The sequence below is a fragment of the Mya arenaria genome, chromosome 13, assembly GCF_026914265.1.
Source record: "Mya arenaria isolate MELC-2E11 chromosome 13, ASM2691426v1".
Classification (NCBI taxonomy): Eukaryota; Metazoa; Mollusca; class Bivalvia; order Myida; family Myidae; genus Mya; species Mya arenaria.
In genome coordinates, this window is record NC_069134.1 from 9,361,978 (window position 1) to 9,387,359 (window position 25,382).

Below are 25,382 nucleotides of genomic sequence, written 5' to 3' on the forward strand. Positions count from 1 at the left end.
CGCCGAGGGATTACAAAAACATTTAGACTGTTTAAGGGATTACTGTGATCGATGGCGTATAACATGCAAGTGAATGTGGACAATACGAAAATAATGATTTTTAAACGGGGTGGTCGAGGAAGGATTAACGACGTATTTATATATAACGGCAAACAGATTGAAATTGTGAACACTTTTTGCTATTTAGGGTTAGTCATAAGTTCAAACGGTTCTTTTCGCAAATGTTTAGACTTTGTGGCAAGTAAAGCTATAAAATTAGTCATGTCTCTCAAAAGCATTACGTCTGGAGGGTATATACCAGTTAATATACAATTTGATTTATTTGACGCGTATGTGCTCCCTGTGCTCGAATACTGCTCAGAGTTATGGGGCTTTGCTGCAGCTTAAAATCTGGAACGACTACACAAAAAAATCCTTAAACAGATTTTAAATGTCAAAATAACGACTAATAATTTGTCGTTATATGGAGAAACGGGACGCTTTCCGTTAATAATAAACAGAAAAGTGAAAATAGTCAAATATTGGTTTAAACTCATGAACAGTTTTAATTCAAATTGTATATTGTATGAGACTTATCGTATGCTTTTAGACGAATGTGAAAAAGGCCATATAAATTGGTTAACCAAAGTAAAACTATTATTACAATCAGCCGGTTTTAATGAAATTTGGCTGTTTAGAGACTAAGTGCTTAATATACCATGTTTTATAAGCCAGTTAAAATTAAGACTGAAAGATATCTATATAACACAATGGAATGAAGGTGTTAATAGATCAACAAGTCTTACTCTATTTCGTGCAGTGAAATCCACTTTTGAAATGTCTTGCTACCTGAACATTGTTGACAATGTTAAACACAGACATGCCTTAAGCAAATTAAGATTATGCTCTCACAGGCTTAAAATAGAAGAAGGCCGTTATAGGAACATTCCCCGACATGAAAGGAGATGTGCTGTATGTTCATCGAATGACATTGAAGATGAATATCATTTTGTACTGATATGTGATAGATATAAACACTTAAGAGATCATTATATACCTAGTTACTATCGAACACGACCTTGTATGTTAAAATTTATTACTCTTCTTAACTCTGAGAAGAAGTCGTTGTTACACAAACTGGCTATATTTACTATTAAGGCAAATCAGATCAGAGACAATATAATTAATATTACAGCGTAACTCAAACTGGATGTTATTGCTCTCTTCTTGATGTTTCTTTTTGTTTGAATTCATGTTAATTTTTATATCCTGTTGTGCATGCTATGATAATTGTTTTTGATGATCATAAGCTGTATATGCTTGTATCTAAATAAATGTTCTGTTCTGTTCTGTACTGATTGTCCCTGTTGTCTGATGCGTTGTCGGTATCGGCGAGTAAATTCGTGCAAATAATTTACATGCCAAACAATCATTCGGAGCTCCTCGGCCATTTTTTCAAAAACAAAGGTTGTTTTCGATAAAATAGCCGAGGAGTTCCGAATGGCCAAACAATTTACATCAATTTCCGGGTTGTACACGTCCAACGAAACTTGATTATCTTGGTGTGTTATTTCATTTACAAATCTGTTTAAATTCACTTTCTTTATAATCTATCTTTCATTAATGTCAAGCCCCTACTGGGGGCCTAGAATTTTGCGCGTCAAATTGCAGGAATCTTAGTGAAGGTTGTGAAGGAATCAAAACTTTTAACTTAATTTAAGAGCGAAGTTAAAAATTGATAAGCTTAAAAATAAAAGAAGTCTGATAACCGTCCGTTATAATACATACATACAAATTTATTAATTGCCAGAGTTTCTTCAGTACATAATGGAAGAAAAGTTTGAAAGTGGAATAAATCGGAATTAACAGTTTAAAATGTTTAAACGAATGCGGGTAATATCTTTATCAGACTTCATATCCCTAGCAAAACTTGCCATGAAACATCAAAGACAAACCATAATAACTTAAGTATCATCTCATTAAAGACACACGCCACTCATCTGATCAAAGCCAAACCAACTCCAACTCAATATATGTGTTTCTTGTGATTTCAACGTGGGCTTCTCTGGTTCTGACTTCTGGTTCTGGTATTTTTACCCACAACTTTTATGAAGACAACTTGTTAGTTTTACATTAACTTGACATACCAGTACTCTTGTAAACTACCAGATTTAATGACGTGTCCATAATCAATATACAGATCATTTATTTACGTGTGTATGATTCATTCTTAAATAAAAAATTGAGGTTAAAACCACAGGGTTTGACTTTCTGTTGAAGAAAAGCCTTTGCTTAATGTATAGAATATAATTAATGTATTTTTTTCCCGTAGTGTCGCTAGAACAATGGATGTAAACCAATTAAGTGTCAGATTATGAGGATTGATGATGGGTTCGATTGTAATGAACTGTTTTGATTGTAAATGTTTCTATTTACAACACTTAAAACATATATATTGGCACATTTAAATTACATAATGCACAATTTGTCAAAACACTGGACAGTCTGACGTTGCTAGTTAATTCTGCCCCCTTTAATTGCACAGTATAAAGTATTGTCAAGTGCCATTCTGGTCCAAACAAAATATAAGCGTTATTGGCATTTACACAATTATTGCTCTTTCTGGATGTTTATGCCTGATTTTGAGCATGTACAGGGACTGAAGCAGAATGGGATTGTGGTATTTTCTGAAGATCTAAACCATGATGATTGCTGAATAATTACAGATTCAAGCTGTTGCTTCCAGCATTTCAAGTACTGAGAGGACTGGTGGTTTCCTCAAAACCTTTACAATTTGTTACTGCTGTGCGAAGTTTCCACATATCAAGCGTGATGTCGCAGTACAATGTGGTATTTGTCCTTGGCGGGCCGGGAGCAGGGAAGGGAACCCAGTGTGAAAACATTGTCAGGGTAATATTGACAAAAGTTTATACATGTAGTTTCACTGTTATTAAAATGAAATAAAATGTAGAATGTGTTGGTCAATTTTGAAAAGGGGCAAGTCACAGCTATCCTTCCATCTTTCATGGTGTTTCATAGGATTACAATTTATGTACATTTAAAATATTTCATTAAACAAGCCTGCTTATATCACCTAAAGTAACCAGCAAACATTTTGGTATTAAGATACCAATTTTTCAGTTATCAAAACTTAATTTCATGTTGAATAATCACAGTATTGTACAAATGTCAAGGGCAGGTTTCTTTTTGGCGATTTTTGTAGTCAAGAATGGATTATGTTCCAAATACCTATAGTATGTTTTTTCCCCAAATGTTGAATAAACATTCTCAGTCAGAAATTCTGTTTAGATCTTTATTATCCCCCACTGAATCGAAGATTTCGGGAAGGGGATATTATTTTGGTGTTGTCCATACGTCCGTCCGTCCAGTACCATATCTTGGTAGGGATTGATCAGAAAATGTTAAAAACTTGGTCAGAATGTTCCCCTTGATCATATCTCGACCTATATTAAAAGTGGGTCACATGGGGTCAAAAATTAGGTCACTAGGTCAAATCTTAGAAAGATCTTTTGAACATACTAGAGGCATTATACATGGTCAAATATTCATCAAACTTTATCAGAATGTTTTCCTTGTTGAACTCTTGGTCGTAAATAAAACTGGGTCACATATGATCGAACATTAGGTCACTAGGTCAAATCTTAGAAAAATCTTGTCCAGAACCATATCATGGTAAGTTATGTTCAAAATTAGTCATGATGTACCCCTTGAAGAAATAAGATCACTTAAAAAGTGGGTCACATGGGTTCAAAAATTAGGTCACTAGGTCAAATCTTAGAAAAATCTTTGAAACACATTAGAGGCAATATGTATGGTCTTATATTCATTAAACTTGATCAGAATGTTTTCCTTGATGAACTCTCCGACATATTTTAAACTGGGTCACATGCGATAAGAAATTAGGTCACTAGGTCAAATCTTTCAAAAATCTTGTCCGAAACTATTTTATGGTGGTGATTGGTCTGATTAAGTTCAAACATGGTCAGAATGTTCTCTTGGGTTAAGTTTCGACTGTGTTTTAAAAGTGGGTCATATTTGTCAAAAACTAGGTCACTAGGTCATATCTTACAGAAATCTTGGGAACACTCTAGAGGCAATACCTCTACTCTAATTTCCACAGGGATGGTAAAATTCCGGAATTCCGGATTTAAGGCCTCACGGAACGATTTTGAGATTAATGTAAATCCGCTGAGTTTTTTTCTAGGGGGGGGTGTACTGGGAGCGATTCGAGCTTAGATCGAACAATATGGGTACGAAAGGTGAGTTTTCCGGAAGTGTAAAGCCGGAAATTATCGAACCTTTTTACGTCTTGGCAGTCGAGCTATATGATTGGTTAAGCTAGCATCGGGTGATTACGGAAATTAACGATGGGACTAGAAGACAGTATCCGGATATGACAGACGACGAAGACGAATAAACGAGTATTGGAAAAAAACGACTACCACCAACTTCTAAAAACATCCATTCGTCGATATAAAGGTATATTTGATATTTATTTTTAAGAGAAATTCCCGAAACGTTTCTTTTTAAGTTAATAGAATGTGATCATTTTGCGCATGTAGCAATATTTCGGACATCGCGATTCGGATTGTGTCATAATAATCGATTTTCATTTTACAAATTTTATTTGGCCGATTGAAGTTTACGCTGTTAAACCGTTTCTTTATTGTTCCCCTAATGTTTGAAGCATTGTTCTCAATAAGAAGTGGCTGTTGACTATAATAATGGAAGGTTCAAATGAAAATTTAAAAAAAATGAATACATATTTTGTAGTAGTAATATATATTAAGTAGGAGCAGTCAGTTTATTTTTCTATTTGAGACAGTTCAACAAAACTTCTTGAGGACCCAGTTTGAGTGAGATCTAATTTCTATAGTTGTAATTTGAATTTCCAGGTATGTTGATGATACCAAAAGTCAGGGATGAACAGATACCTCGGCCAGTTCATCCAGTTGTTCCTGTCAATGACTGACAATTCAATGCAGAGGCCATGATACTTGGATTTATGGCTGAACATGACCTTCCATACTCCCTGTTACCACATGTAGTGAGTCTTACTTAAGACACTTGCCAAAGATACAAAAGCTCTCAGCGAATTAAAACTTCAAAGGTGTACAGCATCATATAAGATGACTTAGGGAGAGGCAAGCCATTTCATGATTTCAATGATGAACTTGCGGAGGAGTTAAGTGAAACTCAGTTTTGTTTGAATTTAGACGGGTCAACAAACACAAACAATGAGAAAACTGTTGCAGCTATTTTTCTGCTATAGAGAAAGAAATAGTGTCAAGACATTTGGCCTCTTTAAAAATCACAAGGGCTGATTCTGAATCAATTTTCAAGGAATTTGAAAGCCTGTTTGAGAGACTTGAACTGACGTGGGACAATCTGGACAATCTAATTTGTGTGCTACTGGACTCATGTAACACCATGAGGGGATTTTTTCTGGCTTTGAGACCAGAATACGTCAACTTGTCCCTCACCTCATAGACATTGGCGACACACATGACCACAACGGCTCACTGCCAAAGCATGTACAGTCCCGTTTGGATATTACTTGGAATAATATATATAATAATTAATAATATTATATTCTCATCAAATGTGCAGATAATGGAATAAATACTCTTTATGATATATAAAAATTGAATAAATAACACTTTTACAATAAACATTTGCAAGCTTGATAATTGATATGTTGTTCATTATTGAAAATCAAACATCCCACAGTGTAGACTGTTCATACACAGGCATTTGATCATAGCCAGTTCAGTTTTATGGGAAGTGGACAACTGAACAAAAATGTCAGGTACATGTCTTATGCCTGTGACTTCAGGTAAAAAAGTAAATTTAACTTTGTTTAAAGACAAAGGTGTTTAACTTCACTGCTAAGATTCCTGATAATTGTTCTGATTGCGGATGTCTCCTGTTGAACATAATTATATCTACCAAACCGAAAGGTGTACTCCTTGAACACTATTCTAAGGCAAAAAAGGGTATGAGAAACCCTGAAATACTGAAAGCTTCAGGGGGCTTCGCCCCCCTTGGCCCCCCACCAGGGCTTTGCCCTGGACCCATCTGGGGGCCTTCAGCGGCCCCCTGAACCCGACACAGACATTTTCAGGATTGGCAACTTGGCTCTGTTATCATCCCTGTTTCCATGAAACTTAATCAAAATGACTCAATGAAATCTTGGAATAGTTTGAAACTAGTAGGTCTTGTGGGGTCAAAAATGAGGTCACTGAGTCAAATCTTAAAAAAAAAACTTTTTTTGCAATATATCTGGACCAATCTTCATGAAACTTGATCAGAATGTTTGCCTTGATGAAATCTTAGATTACTTTGGAACTGGGTAACATGGAGTCATAAACTAGGTTTCTTGGTCAATTCTAAATGTTACATTATATACAATATTTTTTTTTATTTCAAACAGTTGCAATCAAACTCAAACTCATATATATATATTTCATCAACAATTGATTTCCATTCCTTGACTTAGCCCAATCAGGGAGGGGATATCAATTCAACGAATTTGCTTGTTGTTATTGAAGTTATAAAAGTCAACAAATAGGAAGTTTAAAGGAATATTTAAGTAAATTTAACCTACTGTAAATAATAAGTTGTCGAAAATTCCTTATAATTTGGAAAACAGCATGAAAATTCCCAATTCAAAAGATATAGATCATGTTCCCTACATAGTGAAAAAGCATGAGAAGATACACATTGAAACGGTCTACAGTGTCTAAATATTATCCAGATCCATTTCATAACAGTTATGATTAATTTCCAGGACTACGGTTTTGTTCACCTGAGTGCCGGAGACCTACTTCGAGAGGAGAGGCAGCGACCAAGCTCAGAGTTTGGGGAGGAGATTGAAGGACACATCAAGAATGGCACCATTGTACCCGTACAAATTACTTGCTCCCTTCTCAGAAGGGTAATGATTAGAATGATGAAACAGACTAACATTTAATGTGAAAGGTTTATGTGGCATACATTTTAGTTAGATGTTTAGTTAATTTGTAGTTAATCCGCTCATGTCTTGTCTTCAAAATATCCAAAAATGTTAATAATAGAAATTTAGACTTGTTTTACTTCAAAGATTAGTTAAGGATTGAACTGTTCTTTAGTATAAGTGATTTGTCTTTAAAATGTCCAAAAATGTTAATAATAGAAATTTAGACTTGTTTTTCTTAGAAGATTAGTTAAGGCTTGAACTGTTCTTTAGTATAAGTGATTTGCTATAACTGTCTTGTATAAAGAGCTTGTGTTATTTCATCACGAAACGTTAACAGATTTTTAAAGTGCTATGCAACAACAAATAAGTTTCAGTCATCATTGAGTTTGTCTTTACCAGGTAAAGGTAATTTTCGTAAAATACTCATACCTTTTTTACCTCAATGACCTATTTGTAGGCAATGGAAGAAAGTGGGGAAAAGAAGTTCTTGATTGATGGATTTCCTCGAAACAAAGACAACTTGGATGGCTGGAACAATGCCATGAAAGGCGTCGCCGACGTCAGGATGGTGTTGTTTTTTAACTGCAGTGAGCAGGTGGGTATTTGAGCAATATGTTTTTGTCAATAACAAGTCTCAACATTATCATTTCAGGAATTATATCAAAGAGCAAGGAGATTAAATCACTTTATAAGTGAAACGATGACTAAATGGAAATGTAGTAGATACGTTTTTTAGAAGTGCTCTTTCTCTCTCTATTGAAAATAATTGTACAACAAAAATTGTAATTGAGTATAAGTTGTCAATTACTACATTTAATGATTATGTACACTGTTTGAAGAATAAGGAGAGCTATACTACACACCCAGCCGTTGGTGTCACACCTTGGTTAAGGCACAGGCATCTGAATCATTGTTTGTCACTAAAATGTTGTTTAAAACCATTTTGGGTACATAAAATGAGATAAACAACACATCTGAAGATATTTAGTGTCTTTAAATAAAATCCTCTTTAAATTTCGTAGGCAGCCGGCCATTTTACCGACAAGCACCCAGATGATGGCATTGACATGTACGTTTAACATCTTTGTACCGGCTTGGATGTGAGCCACAAAAGCTTGGATGGGTCAAATACTCTTCTTTGGAGGTTGATCAGAAACATCTGAGCGCTGTCAGGAAAATGTCTGCTTTAAACAAAATTTTAAAGTGGATTTAATTTGAAGACTGATACAGTTGTTTCTAACATTGTGATGTTAGTCTTTTCGTGATATTATGGAATGGAATTAATTTATCTGTACACTGAAGCATAAAATAACTTCAATAGGTCTGTGATTAGTACTGTTAATACACGGGGAAAAATGAAGATTTGAATTTGCTGTACTCTTTCCGACTAAAGAAAAACACGAGAATTGGACATTGAATTATGCTTGTTTGTCTTAAGACAATATAGTTATAACAACATATCGCACACCATTTTAAAGGTAATTGACTCTTCTTTCCATGTCACTTATTTAAAAATGGATTGTTTATATGTTGGTCGAGAAATTTGCATAAAACTGGACTCTACCGTGAAAACGGGTAAGTTTGAGTTACATACCTTGTTTCTTTTTAGTATATCAAAGACACTAAATATCTTCAGATGTGTTGTTTATCTCATTGTTTGTACCCAAAATGGTTTTAAACAACATTTTAGTGACAAACAATGATTCAGATGCCTGTGGGTTAAGGCATTGCATGATGATGCAATCACACTTAAGTCAATATCTCAGCAAATACTTCATGTTTTGTATTGGAATGAAAGATGTGTACCCATCCATCCAAACATGGACATAACTCGATCTGGACTATAATGCAAACATTAAATGCAAATAACTGCCCTTTATAATTAAACTTTAAAAAAATCTGGTTACGGTTTTGCATGTACCTGGTAAGCGCACATAAGTTAATATCTCAGCAACAACTTGATGTATTGTATGGAAACACACATGCTCACACATTAACCCAACATAATAAATCATGTAAGATAACCTTAATCTTGCATATAACAAAAACTATGGCCCTTTATTATTTGCTTATAAATGCCAGCTAATATGTACATCATGAGTTGCATTGAAACTGTAAGAGTTTGTTCCCATCCATTCAGCCTACCATATAAAATAAATAAAGTTAGATATCACTATTTACCTTATAAATCAAAATTATGGCCCTTTATTTATCGACTCAGAAATACTGGTTAAGGTTTTGTATGAAAGTGTGCATAAGTTAACTATTAGCAACTACTTGATGTATTGCATTGGAACTTTAAACAAAGGCTCCTAAGTAAACAAACCTACTTAACTAGTGAAGTCAAATAGTTATCTTGCAAGTAATGCAAATGAAGACCCTTTATTATTCAACTTAGGAATACTGGTTAAAAGCAGTGAAATAGTGGAGCATGCTGTCTCTGTTACAACCCTTGTTTGCTGCTTTTATAATAGTTTTCTTAGAAAAATTGCCAGGCGTTTTCATCGACACATTCAATGAGGAATACTTGTGTTTAAAAACAAGTACAATCATCCAATAGTTTGAATCATACTACGTTTTTATGGAGTATAACAAATTCAGATATAGATTTCACTTGAGAATGTTTGTTTTGGGCCAGGTGTGTGTGGACAGATGTCTGAACAGAGGGAAAACAAGTGGAAGATCAGATGATAACCTAGAAAGCCTGAAGAAGAGGTATTTTTACCAGTATCGATTGTTTATTGTTACAAGGAGAAATCGGTGGAATTGTAAAAAAAAAAATCTTCCATGTTTGGCATCACATCAATACATCATTTATAAAACTTCATAGTCTAGGCTTTGTAAACATCTTTCATGACTACTGAATTTAAAAATTACAATGACATAAGAAGTTTGCTAGTTATTGTGATTGTCTGTAAATGTTTCTTATATATTGTGAGAAAGATGCTCAATATTGTTTCAGAATCCACACATATAACTCTTCCACCATGCCAATCATAGATCACTATCGCACCCTGAGTCTTGTACAGGAAATGAATGGGGAGAAATCTCCAGATGAGGTGAGGTCTTGTTAATATTAAATCATTAAGTTCTGGTTCTAGGGCCATATTCAATAAGCATCTTAGTAATAATTTTCAAATAAGTGAAAAATTGCCATTTTTCTAATTTGAATTTTTCAAAAATAATGTTTGTACACCAAAAATATGAAAATAAGCAAGAAAATGGTCTAAACAATATATGCATATATGAATCAATCTGATGAAATGTAGCGGGTATAAATAATCGTTGCCAAAAATTATTAAATTCTCACCAAGTTGAAAATATTCACTAAGACCCCAGGTGGTCTTCTCAAAATCTGCAATAAAGATGTTAGTGTTATGGTACTTTTTATTGCATGCCCAAATAAACTGTTTTGCCCATTGAACATAACTAAAGTTCATAACAAGTCTTTAATGTATTGAAAAAAGATTGAATAATAGAAATCTAGTTTTGATTTTGAATCAGAAAAAATTAACCTAACTTCGGACGTGAAATATTCACGTTATGATAAAAAGGAACTGCATTTAAAATTGTGGATTTCTATTAGAAGGATGTTTCTGCACAACTATATATTTGTATAAAATTGTATATTACTCCTTATTATGATGTTATGACTTTATCATTGTAGGTGTATGGAGATGTGAAGGGGGCTTTAGATGGACTCAACTTGTGATATAAAAGACCATAGGCATTTTTTGTTCTACATCATGATGAAGATGGCATTTGTGTTTTACATCATGATGAAGATGGCATTTGTGTTTTACTTTATGATGTACCTGTAAGTTTTACAAATTGACTTGTTTTTATTATTAAAGAGTGTTATTATATCTCCTCACATTAGTGGGAAGACAAATTGTTTTGCTCTGGTTGTCTGTCCGTCACTGATTGTTTCCCCTCCATATCTGTGTATGACCCGCTGTTCTTGTTTTATGCCTTCCATGCTTTTTCATACATGTTTTTTCTACTTCCCAAAGTCAAATGTTGTGGAACGGCTAATAGGCAGTGCAGGATATACTTATTAAGCATCTAGTATTAAGATCAAGTATTTACCCCTTAAATTAAAAAAAATATTGCTTAAATTATGAACTAAAAATGGTAATATATACAGGAGGATCTGGTCAAAGTTTGGAATTGTGATCATTTTGAATAACTTTCCAATCTGGGCAGTATAATTATTTCCTGTCCTATTGGAAACCTAGAAAAAAAGGCTACAATAATTGAACTTATTTAAGTAAGGTTACGTACATGACAAGTTAAGTTAGTTACTTAAAAATATGTTGTTCAAGAAGGTCTAATCTATTATACTGAAACATTGTATTGATGTTTTCATGGTTTTTCTATTTGTGTAAAGTGTGGCTGCAGTAGTCAGTTTTGTATTATTTTAGGGATGTTCATGTTATCCTTGTATGCTATTTATTATTTATGTATTGATTTTGTTGTGATTTATGTATTGAATTGTGTTGGGCAATTCTTTATGTGGCTTTCTAAACATATTGTATAGGGGTTGGCAACTTGATCTTTGAACTAATTAAAATTCCTAAAACCATGACAATCATTGTTGATTTGAAATTCGTTTTTTTCTTAATAAAGCAAGGAATATGGAATATCATCGTCTTGTAACGTTTTTGAATTAGAAATTCATACTTTTTTGTTAGTAATATTGTAAAACGAAAAAAAATGACCTATATGGTGCTACTTTCTTTTCAAGGAAAAACTATCTTGAATTAAATTAGATTTGTAAGTTCTGATTTTAATAATGCAGAATAAATATGTATTAAGTTTACATATCAATATAATACCAACTTCATTTTAATGCTTTTATATTGCAGTATTAGTCGGTTAATATAATCGTGGGCTCAACTACATATTTGATCATTTTGTTTTTATAAATGATGTTGAAAAATGCCAGCCTCATTTGATATTAAATGGCCTTAAGATACCTGCAGTTTTTAAATTTAGCAGAAAGGTATTTTAATTAAATTCTAATTTCATGTTTAAACTTGTTACGTCTTTCGGTATGTTTATGAACTATGTATACAAGTATCTTAGTTATAAAACTAATGAAGAGACATACATAGCTCCAGGTTTTCATTACAGCAATATCACACTTCTTTTACAAGTGTTTTATAATGATGTTTTTTGCGTGTAACTTTAGTGAAATGCCTATTGTAAGCAATATGTAAATTTGGTATGTACAATAAATCTTTATAAGGTAACTAGAGCCGTGTTGTTTAACATTCTGTCTTGCTTCTGAATCACAAGTGATTGAAAATTGGACTCTTATTAGCTATCGATAATTGAATCAAATTGGACAAAGCATTTTGATTAACTATCTTAAAATTATCGCAAGTTCATAATATCATTTGGGAATACATTCCTTATACATGGTATAATCATGATCATTTAAATGGGATCACATGGATTCAGTGTGATACTATTGTCATTTGGAACAGATAGGAAATTTCCATTATCTTTTACTGTCTTTAATAATTCAATGAAAGAACAACAAAAAACATCCATAAGCACATCAGTACAAAATGATGCACACCGCAACAAGGAAATTATCTCAGCATTTTTTTCATGTCAAATCATATGTAAAAGTTGTTTATCAACAATAACCTGTTGAGTTCAAAATTTAAAAAATAAAATTTTACGGTAATTTCATAAAACTGTTCACAAAATAGAAAAAATTACAAACAATATCAAAAATGTTTCCACAAACAAGGCAACAATCTGGGACCATACAAGGCCAGATGTACTACAGCACGGTGACAGATTATTGCAAAAGGTTTAATGAAATGTATTTATAAACAATTAACACATTTTGTAATTAAGGGAGAGTTTGTAATTATTTGACCAAAAGAGTTCACATTCACTTGATTTCGTCTTTAGTTTACAAGACCTTTATTGCAGACATGACATTGTCAGTGATGATTTGTTAATTGTACTCGATAATTGGTAATGACTGAATTACAAGTGTTCTCCTGCCTAATGGGTAAACTTCTAGGAAGAGTTTGGACAATTTTATTGATTATGGATTATTATTGCTTTTCATGTCATATTAATACTTTCTCCAGAATGCCAAGAATATAAAGAGAGGTCCTCAAACTCGGTGGTTGGTCATGACTCATGACCTTCAAATACCCCACAGGTATTTGATGCCAAAATTTTGATGACTACCGGTAATTGGCTGCCATAGAGAGGTGCATAGAGGCCCCCTATGAAAGTCCCCTGCTGAAAGGTGCATGCAAAGATATATTTGTATTAAAGGGACTAGACACCAGATCGTTCAGAAATCGGCAAATTCAGTATTTCCTCAAAATAAGCCTAGAATTGTCAATGCAGGTTAGTTGGAGGCTGATAATACATAAGATAACACAATATGGTTTCGGAGTTTAAATCGTATCTGTTTATGAGTACATGCAGATAAATATACTGGCGCTATTTTTAAATTTACTGGGATTTTTTAACTAACTGGGGTTTTCATGGCAGACAACCAAAGTAAATTTTAAATAGGAAAATGGTGTTATAAGCGATGTGATACATCAGTAAGTTTCAATGCAATGTACACAGCGAGTCAATTTTATGTAAGTTTAAGTTCTTTTTTTCTTGCAATTTAATCATCTGGTGCCTAGTCCCTTTAATAACAAAAGTGCTGTAGTGTAGGGTAGACCAATCTTGTTAAAGATACATGTATTAATATATTCAAAAGGTTGGTATAATGCTCAAACAAACAACATGAAGTCAATTTTGTCAAGTTTGAATATTCAAGGCCATCAAACGTGTTCACTAGAAAGTATGCCCATAGAAATTGTTTATCTCTTAAGTACAAATTGGACATCGAAAGCAGAGAAAAGACATGATGAATAATGTAATACAGCTTTTTATCAAACTTGGTCGAGGTATTATGCACCAAACCATAACCACCACGTTTGGTGAGGAATGAGTAAGGAATGCTTACAATATGATCAATATAAAATAGTATTTACTCTGCGATGCAGGCTATATGAAATCTGACTTTAGTCAATTATCAAATCAGCATTACATGGAATTACATGTATTACTGGATGAGGGTGAATTCTTTTGCATTCGACTTGTCCTCAATTACAATCCTTCTGAAAAGGATTGATTTATTTAAATAGTGTTTAATTATGCTGTTAAAATAATGTCAAATTCTGCATGTACCGGTAGGAGCAAGGTCAATACAAGTCTGACCAAAGGACAAGTGGTAATGTTGACACTGGAAATCAACTTAAGCCAATTCTCTTGCTACATGTCACAGGTCCTGACCTGATGTGTTACTTTATAGTTTAATGTAGTGTCATGTATTACCCCTCACCAGCTTTGCCTTCACCTTCAGCCCAGCTGTCTGTCCATTTTAACTTTGTCTGTACTTGTTGAAACTGTACAGAAATGATTGCCAATGCAGATAGTAATGACTTTCATATAATTCTGATTTTTTTTGCGCATCTCCACTACCACCAGCATTATTTTTGGTTGACTCTTCATATGAGTAATTGTACCGATCCTATTTATACATACCCCTTAATAAACTTAACTGTTGTAACTTAAGGTTCATCCAAACTTTACCTCCATCGCCACTGTATAAATATTAGAGGAGTGATTGGCACCAAGCCGTGTTCTTCATATCATATGCATGTTCACATCAGTGTATATACTGTGAAGTTATGGCCCTTTGTATAAATTCAACTGTTGTAAGGTTAGCCCAAGCTTCTCGATCACCTCTTGCTACATTTTGTTGGACCTTCAAAGGAGTGATCGGCACAAAGGTTAGTTGTTTTTATCATTTGAAATTTCCCATAAGTGCATTTATTGTGGAGTTATTGCCCCCTTGTAAACCTAAATGCTGTTATGTTTGATCCAGCTTCTTCATCACCACTGGCCTGATTGGTTCCATTAAGAAAATTTAATGCAGCGTTATGGGCTGTATATATCCTTTCCACAGCAAAAACTTTGCAATGCAATTCGATGTATCTTCTCCATCACTACTAGCTAGTCTTGAACCTTCACAGTTGTGATGGGCAATCATTCTGACATAACACGCTACACACAACCAGTCAAGTCAACTTGCTATGGACACCTCAACCACACGTTTCTATCAATAGTTATTATTAAAGCAAGGTTATTTTTGCAGTCAATCCTTTTTCCCATACCCCTGTCACCCTGTGTACATCAGGTTGTTGTTTTTTCGGTACAAAAATGTAGAAGGAAAAAAAACACTTTTTTTAATAAAATCCTTTAATAAATTCCTTCAATGACATGAAGACTTTAGGTACATATTTAAAGATTAATGATAACAAATAAGTTCTTCAATTCGAATAAACAAGTTAATCAATGATGATATCAAACATATTATAAGTATATACTTCATTACCAGTGTCAAAGTGTCAGGACGTTCTGAAAACTGATCATCTTTTCTTCTTAAAACATTCATCTGGCAAAGCTTTTACAGAGGAACTATCTATCACTATCTTTTTGTAGTACTCTTCCTTAATTTTGTTTGGCTTTATGTCTGGAAAGTGCTTGCTCATGCCAGCATATACATTATAAACAAATATGCAAGCTTTTCTATCCCCTAGTTCACAGGTTTTCTCCATAAATAAAAGTGCTTTCTCTGAATTCCCCTGCCTGTTATACATATTGGCTAGATTATGACAGCCCTGCGGTGCTCCACCATTACAACCCTTCTCATAGTACTCAACAGCTTTTTTCATATTGTCTTCTAGGAATACTCCCTTCTGGAACAATTGACCAGGGCGAGGATCATGTAACATTCCTAGCAAGGCACATGCATCACTGCTGAAGTTTTTGCCATTACAACCAAACTGCAAGGCCTTTATAAAATCATCACGCTCAACCAGTCCTGCAAAAAATAACAATGTGTTGTTTTTTTATAATATGCTATAATGTATACAGTATAAATACGTTAATTCTTTACTGCGATGTTATCTAAATACTATTACACATGATTAGTTTAAACTTATTTGATTTTAAAACGATTGTGAAACAAGCTATTGCAACTTATATTAATCACTCTCGTTGGCACGATTTTCCATGAGTGTGGTCTTGTGTTGTGGGGGAAACCGGAGGAAACCCACTTGTCTGGCTTGGTGACCACAAACCAAACTCAAATGCGCCCAAGCCGGGAATCGAACCCTGGTCGCCTAGGTGAGAAGCGAGTAACTGGTCAACCCATCATTGACATCCAAATCTATAGATGACCAACCTAGAAGCTCATACAGTTCTGTACAGCATCTAATTGCAGAGCTTTGCCAAGTAATTTAGTGCCTCAATAAATTTTGGTCTGAGTTGAAAAAATCAAGACCACTGAGATCAATTAAGTTTAACACAAATAGTATGCTCGCAAGAGTGAGATTATTATTTAGTGTCAAAATTTCAAAAAAATATATCACACACTTCAATTAAAAAAAAGAATAAATACCCGATACGCAATTTCAAATTGTAGAACATTCTGACTCATTGAAAACAATGATAGTTTGCTGTTATTAAGTGCATTTCAAAATGGTGTATAATGGTATGTGTTGACTAGGAGTAAAATGTGATGAATAAATATGTGCCAAATAATGCAATTAACAAGGCAGTCTGAAGGATGGTTATATCCCACGCTTTATTGTAGAACATTTTGTTTTTCTCTGAACCTGACTGGTGCATAGAAACTGACAAAAATTGTACACTACCACTGGTCAAGAGTGAGAAAATATGAATTACAAGTTAAGTTATCGGTAACTGAAATATTCTTGGATATATATGAACATGTTATAAAAGGATATTTGCTTAAGTTTTTAAGATTGCGTGTAGTGTATGTAAGATCAATGTCAAGGTTATTTTAGCTAAAAAACAGAAGGAAAATGAGTCTTTGATTTATAACATCAATGTAATAGCAAGGTTTAAGTATTTTCGATAAAGTGATACATACATATTGTGGTGATGTCATAACATATTTTTACTGCTTTTGAAAAGAAACACATGTTTTAGATATATAATCACATTTGTGTCCATTGTTTATTAAAATATTATACTTGTTGCACATAATGATAATGCTTGGCAGAGCGCATCTTGTTTAACACTTTCAATTACCAAACACTTTTAATTATGAACTCTGACCTTTAAATGTCTCATGTGACCTTGACTTTTGAGGTATCGACCCAGGTCAAGTTCACTGCACATCTTCTAAATGAGAACAACATTTGTACCTAGTAATTTGGTAATCCATCCATGCATAAGTCATAGCGCAGACACCAGCATGTGTACCCTTACCTTTAAATGACTTGTGTGACCTTGACCTTTGATGTATGGACCCAGGTCAAGGTCACTGCACATCGTCAAAATGAGGACAATATTTGTACTAAGTTATATGGTTATCCATTAATACATAAATAAGTTATATTGCGGACACTAGCATGTGCATTCTGACCTTTAAATGTCTCATTTGACCTTGACCTTTGAGGTATGGACCCGGGACACTGCACATTGTCTCAATGAGGACAACATTTGTACCAAGTTATATGGGTGCTTTTCAAAATAATGAGGCAAAAGTGTGACCTAGGGGTTGAAAATTCAAACCCAGTTTTCATGATTGTCAATTTTAAATGAAAGTAAATACTTCAAATTACACGGAAATAACTTTGGGAAAGTATCAGGAAATACAAATAAAAAAATACTTTGACCTTCAATCCAAATATTGCGAACATTTTTAACAATATGGGTGATTTATAAGTGTCTTATGACAAGAACCTAGCATAAATCAGATGCTTTTTCTGAATTTTGTAATCAGTAATTGGTACCTGTGTGTAGTCATGTGCATAATAACTTGTTTAAGAAAAATAAAAAAAATCAACACATTTTGTCTAAATTTGAAACCAAAAATAAATTGTTACCTCACAAAGTTTTTGCTGTAATTAAAATAAGAATCAAATAAGGGAAAAATCTACATATACCTCACCTTATGCATCTTTATAAACCACATACCAAATTTCAAGAATGTATTGTAACTTACAATTGCCAAATTTTTCATTTCAAAATCGAGCTATTTTTCCCATATAGGATCTATTTGTCCTCTTTCTTAGGGTTTGAGCAATACCTGGAAAATCCTGCTCTCTTTCTCTGAGTATCTTGATCTCTGTCATACATTTTCTGCAACTTTTGATCTTTCATAAGTCATTCTCTGCGCTTCCTAGACTTCATTTTGTTAATGTTTTCAACAGTCTTTTCTTCATTTGTTTTCATATTTTCTATGTGATCTCTTTGGAAAAGGAAGCTTAACTACAAGCTTTTCCACTAGGGTACTTGTTTCCTGTACAGAATTATAATCTGGTATATGTGCTATCCATATAAAAAATGTCCCCTGTGCACTGAATTGAAGCATATAGTACCTTGCACATATAAAAGCATTACATGAATAATTTCAATTTGATTCAATGTTTTTTAATTGTTATGATAAAATCAAAACAGAATATTTAAACAAAATATGTTATCTTATGTGCCTCAATATTGAAACTGAATTTGAATTAATTTAATAAACCTTTAAACGTAAACATTTCATGGCTTTATAATTAAATAATAAAAAAAGTATTTATATCACACTTACCATCAAGATGCTAAACTATCAAGTGATGCCTAAATATAACATACACACTTCTCATAATGTTGAAATAGCACCATATTTGTCAGTTATGACATTTTATTGAAATCTGCTAAAACAGGGTGCACAGGGGTCATTGCTTTAAACCATGCAGATGCTTCAAATCTCTGTATGTGAGAGGCTGAAAACTGTTTTTGCATTTGTTGTAACTTTCTTTTCTGGGAAATACAGCAGAATATCATTTTATTGAAGAAATTATAGAAATCTGACAACTAACAACCAAAAAGGTGCAAAGGGGACATTTTTGAGTAATAAGACATGCATCTGAGTTACGGACAAAATAATGTATGAAAAAATAAAACTATGTTATTTATATAAAGCTGACAGGTTAAAGTTATTAAAATAACATAGTAATTTAATATAAATAGTGCCTAAATGAAATGGTAGTGTTCTCGATGTGAATTGAATATTCTATCTTCTTTACTAAATGAATGGGGGTCCGTCATATGACATTAAAATTTGGTTAAGTTAATACATATTTTTTTTATTTGAAGTATGTTTTTTAAAATGAGAAAGGGTTCAGTTACATAAAAAACAATACCAAAATACTATATCATTCAGTTTCAAAAAATAAAACACATTTGAATAAAGGTCTTCATGTAAAATGTCACACTTTTTTGGGTGCACAGGGGACAAATTTAGCAACATATTCTTACACAACTATTTTGCTGATTGAGCCATCCATTTGAAACTCAACAATTTTCTTAACAACATTGATTGGCCCATAATGTGCCTGAAAACACTTTCCAAAAGTGAAAGGAATAAAAGTAAGGAGACATAAAAGAAAAAGCCTCATTATTTTGAAAAGCACCCATATGGTAAGCCATCAATGCAGAAGTAATTTAAAGCGGAGACACCACCATTAAACTGACACAGATATGGACGAGGCTGCAGGTCGTAGTTTCGATGACCTTAATGATAAGCCATTGGTGGAATGGATTCATAAAACCTTGAAATGTCTCATATGACCTTGATTTTTGACGTTTGGACCCAGGTCAAGGTCACTCCACATCGTCTCAATGAGGACAACATTTGTACCAAGTTATATAGCATAATCCATCAATGCATAAGTAAGTTATAACCCGGACACAAAATGTTACGGACAGACAGCAAGACGGACGAAGTGCATTCCTTTAATAATAAATATAATTATAGGATTAAATAGTAACAAAAGAATTATATCATTTATTTTATTTCATTAAGTTAAAAACGTAGATCTTCAGCCCAGCATTTGAATACCCTGTCTCATACTTAGAACTATGATTAACCAAGTCAAATTAGTCAATGATCAAAATGACAAAAACTTTACCTTCATCATAGAGCAAATTGGCAAAACGATGACAACTTGGTCCATAGCTGTTTTCAAAACAGTTTATTTTAAAGGCAGCCTTAGCCTCAGGAATTCTTTCATTCTTCAAATAGAAATCTGCAAGACCTTGACAGGCTGGAAAGAGATCAAACAGGTATTTGATTATGATTAAGTGATAATCGTGTTTATAATTAATATAACAAACATAAACTTTAAGAGATAAGCCTTTAACTACTTATTTTAAATAAGGCATTTATGAAAAAAAATCAAATACTGATGACAAGAATGTAACTATGTATCAGGGGCTAAAAACGCACAAATATTAAATGACTTATGAGTCCTTAAAGATTTATGGAGATCATCGATTATCTCATCATGTAAAAATACTGTTTTTATACGCATTTTTCAAATTAAAGATAGTATCCTGCATAAGAACCATTGTTTTCGAGATTTATTCATCTTTTTGGTAAGGCCAAAAAAAAATAATAGATGTGTTTCTGGTGGCATGGTCAAAAAAAAGAGGGTCGGTAGGTAGGGATTTTTTTTTTTTTTTTTTTTTTTTTTTTAAATCTTTTATCGGATCATAACTATCAGCGAGTAGTATCTTTTCAACTGCTATATAGGGTTAATGTTTGAATTATCAATTTTGTCATGTTTTGCCATATTGAAGCACAGATTTTATTTTGTTTGCAGTTCATGTATTTGTTGTATGTTGTGTTTATGTACTATTTTGATATTGAATGTTAAAATGGAAAATCATTGTGATATTATCTTTTTTATTGACCAGAGTGATGGCTCTATGATATCGACATTCGTGAATCTGTTGGAAACAGCAGTATTCAGTGACACATCAAACATTCATTGTCGCTAAATATCATGTTTTAGAGGAAGACATTCCACGATTTCACCCTTATGATTGCTCTATAGTTAATGGCCCAGTTTTACAGAAGATCCCTTAATTTTGGAAATTCTAATCTAGGGGAATACGGACACATCTGCCCCCTCCCCCACTGACTAGGTACATTATTTATTTTAATATCTATTTACATGGGGGTTACAGCAAACCAACACTATATGTAGGTATAAATATATGGCGTCATACAGGACTGAAAATTTTGGCTCTTCATCTCATTTATACATCCAGATAAAATATGAGGTGTAAAATCAAAACTTGCACACCTGCTGGAATCACAGGGATACTGCAAACCAATTGAATTAAGTACGCCCTTGGCTGATGTATAATAATATGTTCATATGAAAGGAGAGTGTCTAAAACATCCCACAAATTGCAAGTTGCATTGCTTTAGAATGCAGACTACTTTTCACGTTTCACTGAATCATCAAAGACTCGAAACACTTTTAGTTTTTTTCTTACCGAAACTTGTGCGTCGATTTTCCCTTTTTCTTGACCATGGATTTCTTCAAAAATATTTCGGATAGTAGCATTTGTTGGGACTTTTTTGATTTGTTTTGATCCCGGCTTGTGTTCGCAAGCCGCAAGCTCTATAGCGATCAAAAAAGATGAGGTATTATTGTTATCATCCGTTAACGCCGTCATTTTGACGTTAAGCTAAAGTATCGGCGAATAGTTTGTGTCGTCGCCGTCTAACATTTACGAATCATTTTAATATCGTTGTCGTCTTAATTATCATTTGAACCCGAGAACATCGTCGGCGTGGGTCGAAGGGTCATAAAAAAATTACGGTCGGTCGGGCCACCAGAAACACATCTATTTTTTTTTTGGCCTAAATTAAAAAACAACAGTTTTAATTATGGTACTGCTTATTTGGGAGTTAGAGTGCATCTTTAAGTAATATTGTCATTGTTAAAATGAAAATTGTTTAATATTTAAATTAAAATGAGCAAAAGATTCCAATTTGAGATCAGTTATACATATATAAATATTAATAATGAGTAACACTTTTTAGCAAATCATCACTTCATTCATAAAGATCACATTTAGGAGAACTGCAGTACACAAGAACCATAATTCCACTAGGTGAATTTGTTTTTTTGACCTTTGTAAATTTTCATACTTATTTTTTCCCCATAGAATATCTTTAAGTGTTTGTGGTATTGACTTCAAACTTCATATACAGATAGATCCCAATCAGGAGTAGAGCAGTGCACCAAAATTACTCTGAGACAGCCCTTTGTTAAAGCTGCACTCTCACAGATTGAATGTTTTGACTTTTTTTATTTTTTGTCTTGGAACGAGCCAATTTTTGCAAATATCCATGGAAACCAGTTATATAAGACTGCTGACAAATAATTAGATCGCAGATTTTTATATTCAAGTTCAAAAATTGATGTTTTATGCATTTTTCTAAAACTGTTAGAAACGGTTTAAGCCGTAAAACATTAAATTTTGAACGGAAATATAAAAATCTACGATCTGAGTTTTTGTCAGCAATCTTGTATCATTGGTTTGCAGATATTCAGACAAAAATTTGCTCTTTCAAAGACAAAAATGGTAAATCTGTGAGAGTGCAGCTTTAATTTTAATTTTTATTATTTGTCGTTATTTTAAATTTTAACTCACTACAACAAAAAACTCTCCAAGATAATTGTTAAAAATCAACTAAAGTGTTTTGATTTGTGACCTAAGGCAGTAATTCAAACCAAAAAAATCTTTTTTGTTTTAAACCTTTTGTACGCGTACACCTGATATGGTCATTTAACAGAAGACAGTGGTTATGTTCAAGCAATTTAGTTTATCCTTCTGAGAAACGTTACTTTTAAGTTGTCTAATTTTGTTGAAAGTTATCTAAGGTGGTATTACCTTTGGTTCTATTGTCTGCAACAGTTTTCATGTAATGTCATTTGTTTTATTTTACAAAAGGAGCAAAATTTTGTTGAAAACACAGATTGTTTGATGTATTGAATTTGTACATTATCTGAAACTTTATTATATTCTAAGAAGAATGCAAGTTGTTTGGAGGCAATTGGTTAAAAAATAAGTTAGTTACATGCTTTACACCATTGTCTGTATGAGGGTCTTATCATGTCAATTTTTAAATAGAATACAAGTATTTTAGGGATTTTTTTTCTTGGATTTTTTGGTTGATATTTAGGATTTTGTGATAGATCATGTTCCTAATAATTTGGGTCCTGAAAAAAATTTGTCTGATTTTCTTTTAAGAAGGGTGGGTGGCCATAGGGTGAGCAATGTCAACGCAACTGCCTCCTGTGCCACAGGCTGTGGTTTGGGGTAATGAAGACAAGAAATTAGTGTTATCTTGAGTGAAAATTGGTCAATTGACGACAAAATATATATTCATCAAGTGGTGTCTGACCTATAATTATCCCTTAATAGTCTGTTTAAAGGCTCACACGAGCTTGTGTTTTATCTGTTGTAATCTTGTCGACTCACAATAAATCTTATCTTTATATCCGAAAAAAAAACATCCGAAAAAACAACAACACTGTTCAATGATCACATTAAAGCACATTTAACTATGAATACAGACAGTAAATCTATATCAGAAAAAAATACCCTCTTGATCTTTCTTTTCAAAACAATTAAACTTGTTATTGTTTTCAAATTTCTTGTAATAATGCTCAAGGACTTCTGCATCAGTGTTAGGGTCAATCATGGCTGTAGTATATATTATCGAATAATGGCGTTGTTGTCGACAGAGGTCTCGATGTGCTGTCCACCACAATATCGTCGTTATCGTCTCGATCGGTGCGCTCTGCTTGAACCCCCAAAATAGGAAAGTTGTGGTATTGTTTTACCTTTCAGTATTTTTATATAACATCAAAATAATACGAAAACTGTCAAATTTGACCATGACATTTCGTTGCGCAAGGATAAGAAAACAAGAGGGACATGAAGGCCCTGTCTCGCTCACCTGATCCAGTTAAAGTGTGAAATAAGTGTTTTCAGGGCGAGGGCAATTGTGACAAAACTCTTCCCTATCAGCCTTAGACCACAATTTTTAAAGGATCATCTTCATTTCAGCTACTTTAGATCATATAAGTTAAAGTAAGATGGTGAATTGGTCTTTACCGCATGGTGCAAAACAGGACTAGAGATTTGGATCCTTCCTAGTGACCAAGTTTTTTTTAATATCACGGATGATTTTTTAATATCACGGATAACCCAGTTGTAAACCTTACCTTGCTGTAATAAGTACATTCTGACCAGGTTTCATATTGATAAAGTAGAAAATATGGCCTCAACAGTGTTTTAACAATGTTTCCTTAGTTTGACTACGTGACCTAGTTTTTGAACTCAGGTTACCCAGTTTCAAACTTGACATAGACTTCATAAACACAAACATTCTGACATAGTTTCATGGTGATTAAAGAGAGAATGTAACCGCTACAGTGTTTACAAAGTTTTTCTATGATTTGACCTAGTGGCCTGGTTTTTGACCTCTGATTACCAAGTTTCAAACCCTACCTAAAGATCATCAAGAATAACATTCTGATCAAGTTCCATGAACATATGGTCATAAATGTGGCCTCTAATGAGTTAACATCTTTTCCAATTATTTGACCTGGTGACCTAGTTTTAGATCACACATGACCCAAACTTGGCCTAGAGCTAATCAATATATACATTCTGACTAAGTTTCATGAACATACAGTCATAAATGTGACCTCTAGAGTGCTAACAAGCTTTTCCTATGATTTGACCTTATGACCTAGATTTTGACTGCACATGATCCAGATTTAAACTTAACTTAAAGATTATTAATATAAACATTCTGACCAATTTCCATGAAGAAACAGTTATAAATGTGACCTCTAGAGCGCTAACAAGCTTTTTCTATGATTTGACCTGGTGACCTAGTTTTTGACCACACATGACCCAGATTTAAACTTGACTTAAAGATTATTCATATAAACATTCTGACCAACTTTCATGAAGAAACAGTTATAAATGTGACCTCTAGAGTGTTAACAAGCTTTTCCTTAAATTTGACCAGGTGACTTAGTTTTTGACCGCACATGACCCAGATTCGAACTTGGCCTAGAGATAATCAATATATACATTCTGACTAAGTTTCATGAACATACAATCATAAATGTGACCTCTATAGTGTTAACATGTTTTTCCTATTATTTGACCTGGTGACCTAGTTTTTGACCGCATATGACCCAGATTTTAACTTTACTTAAAGATTATTACTATAAACATCCAGACTAAGTTTCATGAACATAAAGTCATAAATGTGACCTCTAGAGTGCTAACAAGCTTTTCCTATTATTTGACCTAATGACCTAGATTTTCGTACATGACCCAGATTAAAACTTGACTTAAAAATTATTAATATAAACATTTTGACCAACTTTCATGAAGAAACAGTTATAAATGTGACCTCTAGAGTGTTAACAAGCTTTTCCTTAAATTTGACCTGGTGACTTAGTTTTTGACCGCACAT

At 33.3% G+C, this 25,382-nt stretch overlaps 2 protein-coding genes across 3 annotated transcripts; one reads left to right on the plus strand and one right to left on the minus strand.

Annotated features, from left to right (window-relative positions):
• Positions 1-1,420: 1,420 nt before the first annotated feature.
• Positions 1,421-12,216, plus strand: LOC128214263 (UMP-CMP kinase-like). Of its 2 annotated transcripts, XM_052920637.1 has the most exons (8): positions 1,421-1,541; positions 2,706-2,889; positions 6,791-6,937; positions 7,416-7,553; positions 9,597-9,673; positions 9,921-10,017; positions 10,626-10,684; positions 10,716-12,216. In XM_052920637.1, the coding sequence occupies exons 2-7, from the start codon at positions 2,812-2,814 to the stop codon at positions 10,668-10,670; spliced, it is 582 nt and encodes a 193-aa protein (XP_052776597.1). In that variant the 5' UTR covers positions 1,421-1,541; positions 2,706-2,811; the 3' UTR covers positions 10,671-10,684; positions 10,716-12,216. The 2 variants fall into 2 exon arrangements, with proteins under 2 accessions (XP_052776597.1, XP_052776596.1); XM_052920636.1 differs by having other exon boundaries at positions 10,626-12,216.
• A 3,022-nt stretch (positions 12,217-15,238) lies between these two features.
• Positions 15,239-23,779, minus strand: LOC128212843 (cytochrome c oxidase assembly factor 7-like). Its single transcript, XM_052918188.1, has 3 exons — positions 23,486-23,779; positions 19,990-20,124; positions 15,239-15,881 (listed from the first exon to the last, which is right to left on the minus strand). Exons 1-3 carry the CDS (start codon positions 23,583-23,585, stop codon positions 15,427-15,429), a joined length of 690 nt encoding a protein of 229 aa, XP_052774148.1. The 5' UTR covers positions 23,586-23,779; the 3' UTR covers positions 15,239-15,426.
• Between the last annotated feature and the right edge of the window lie 1,603 nt (positions 23,780-25,382).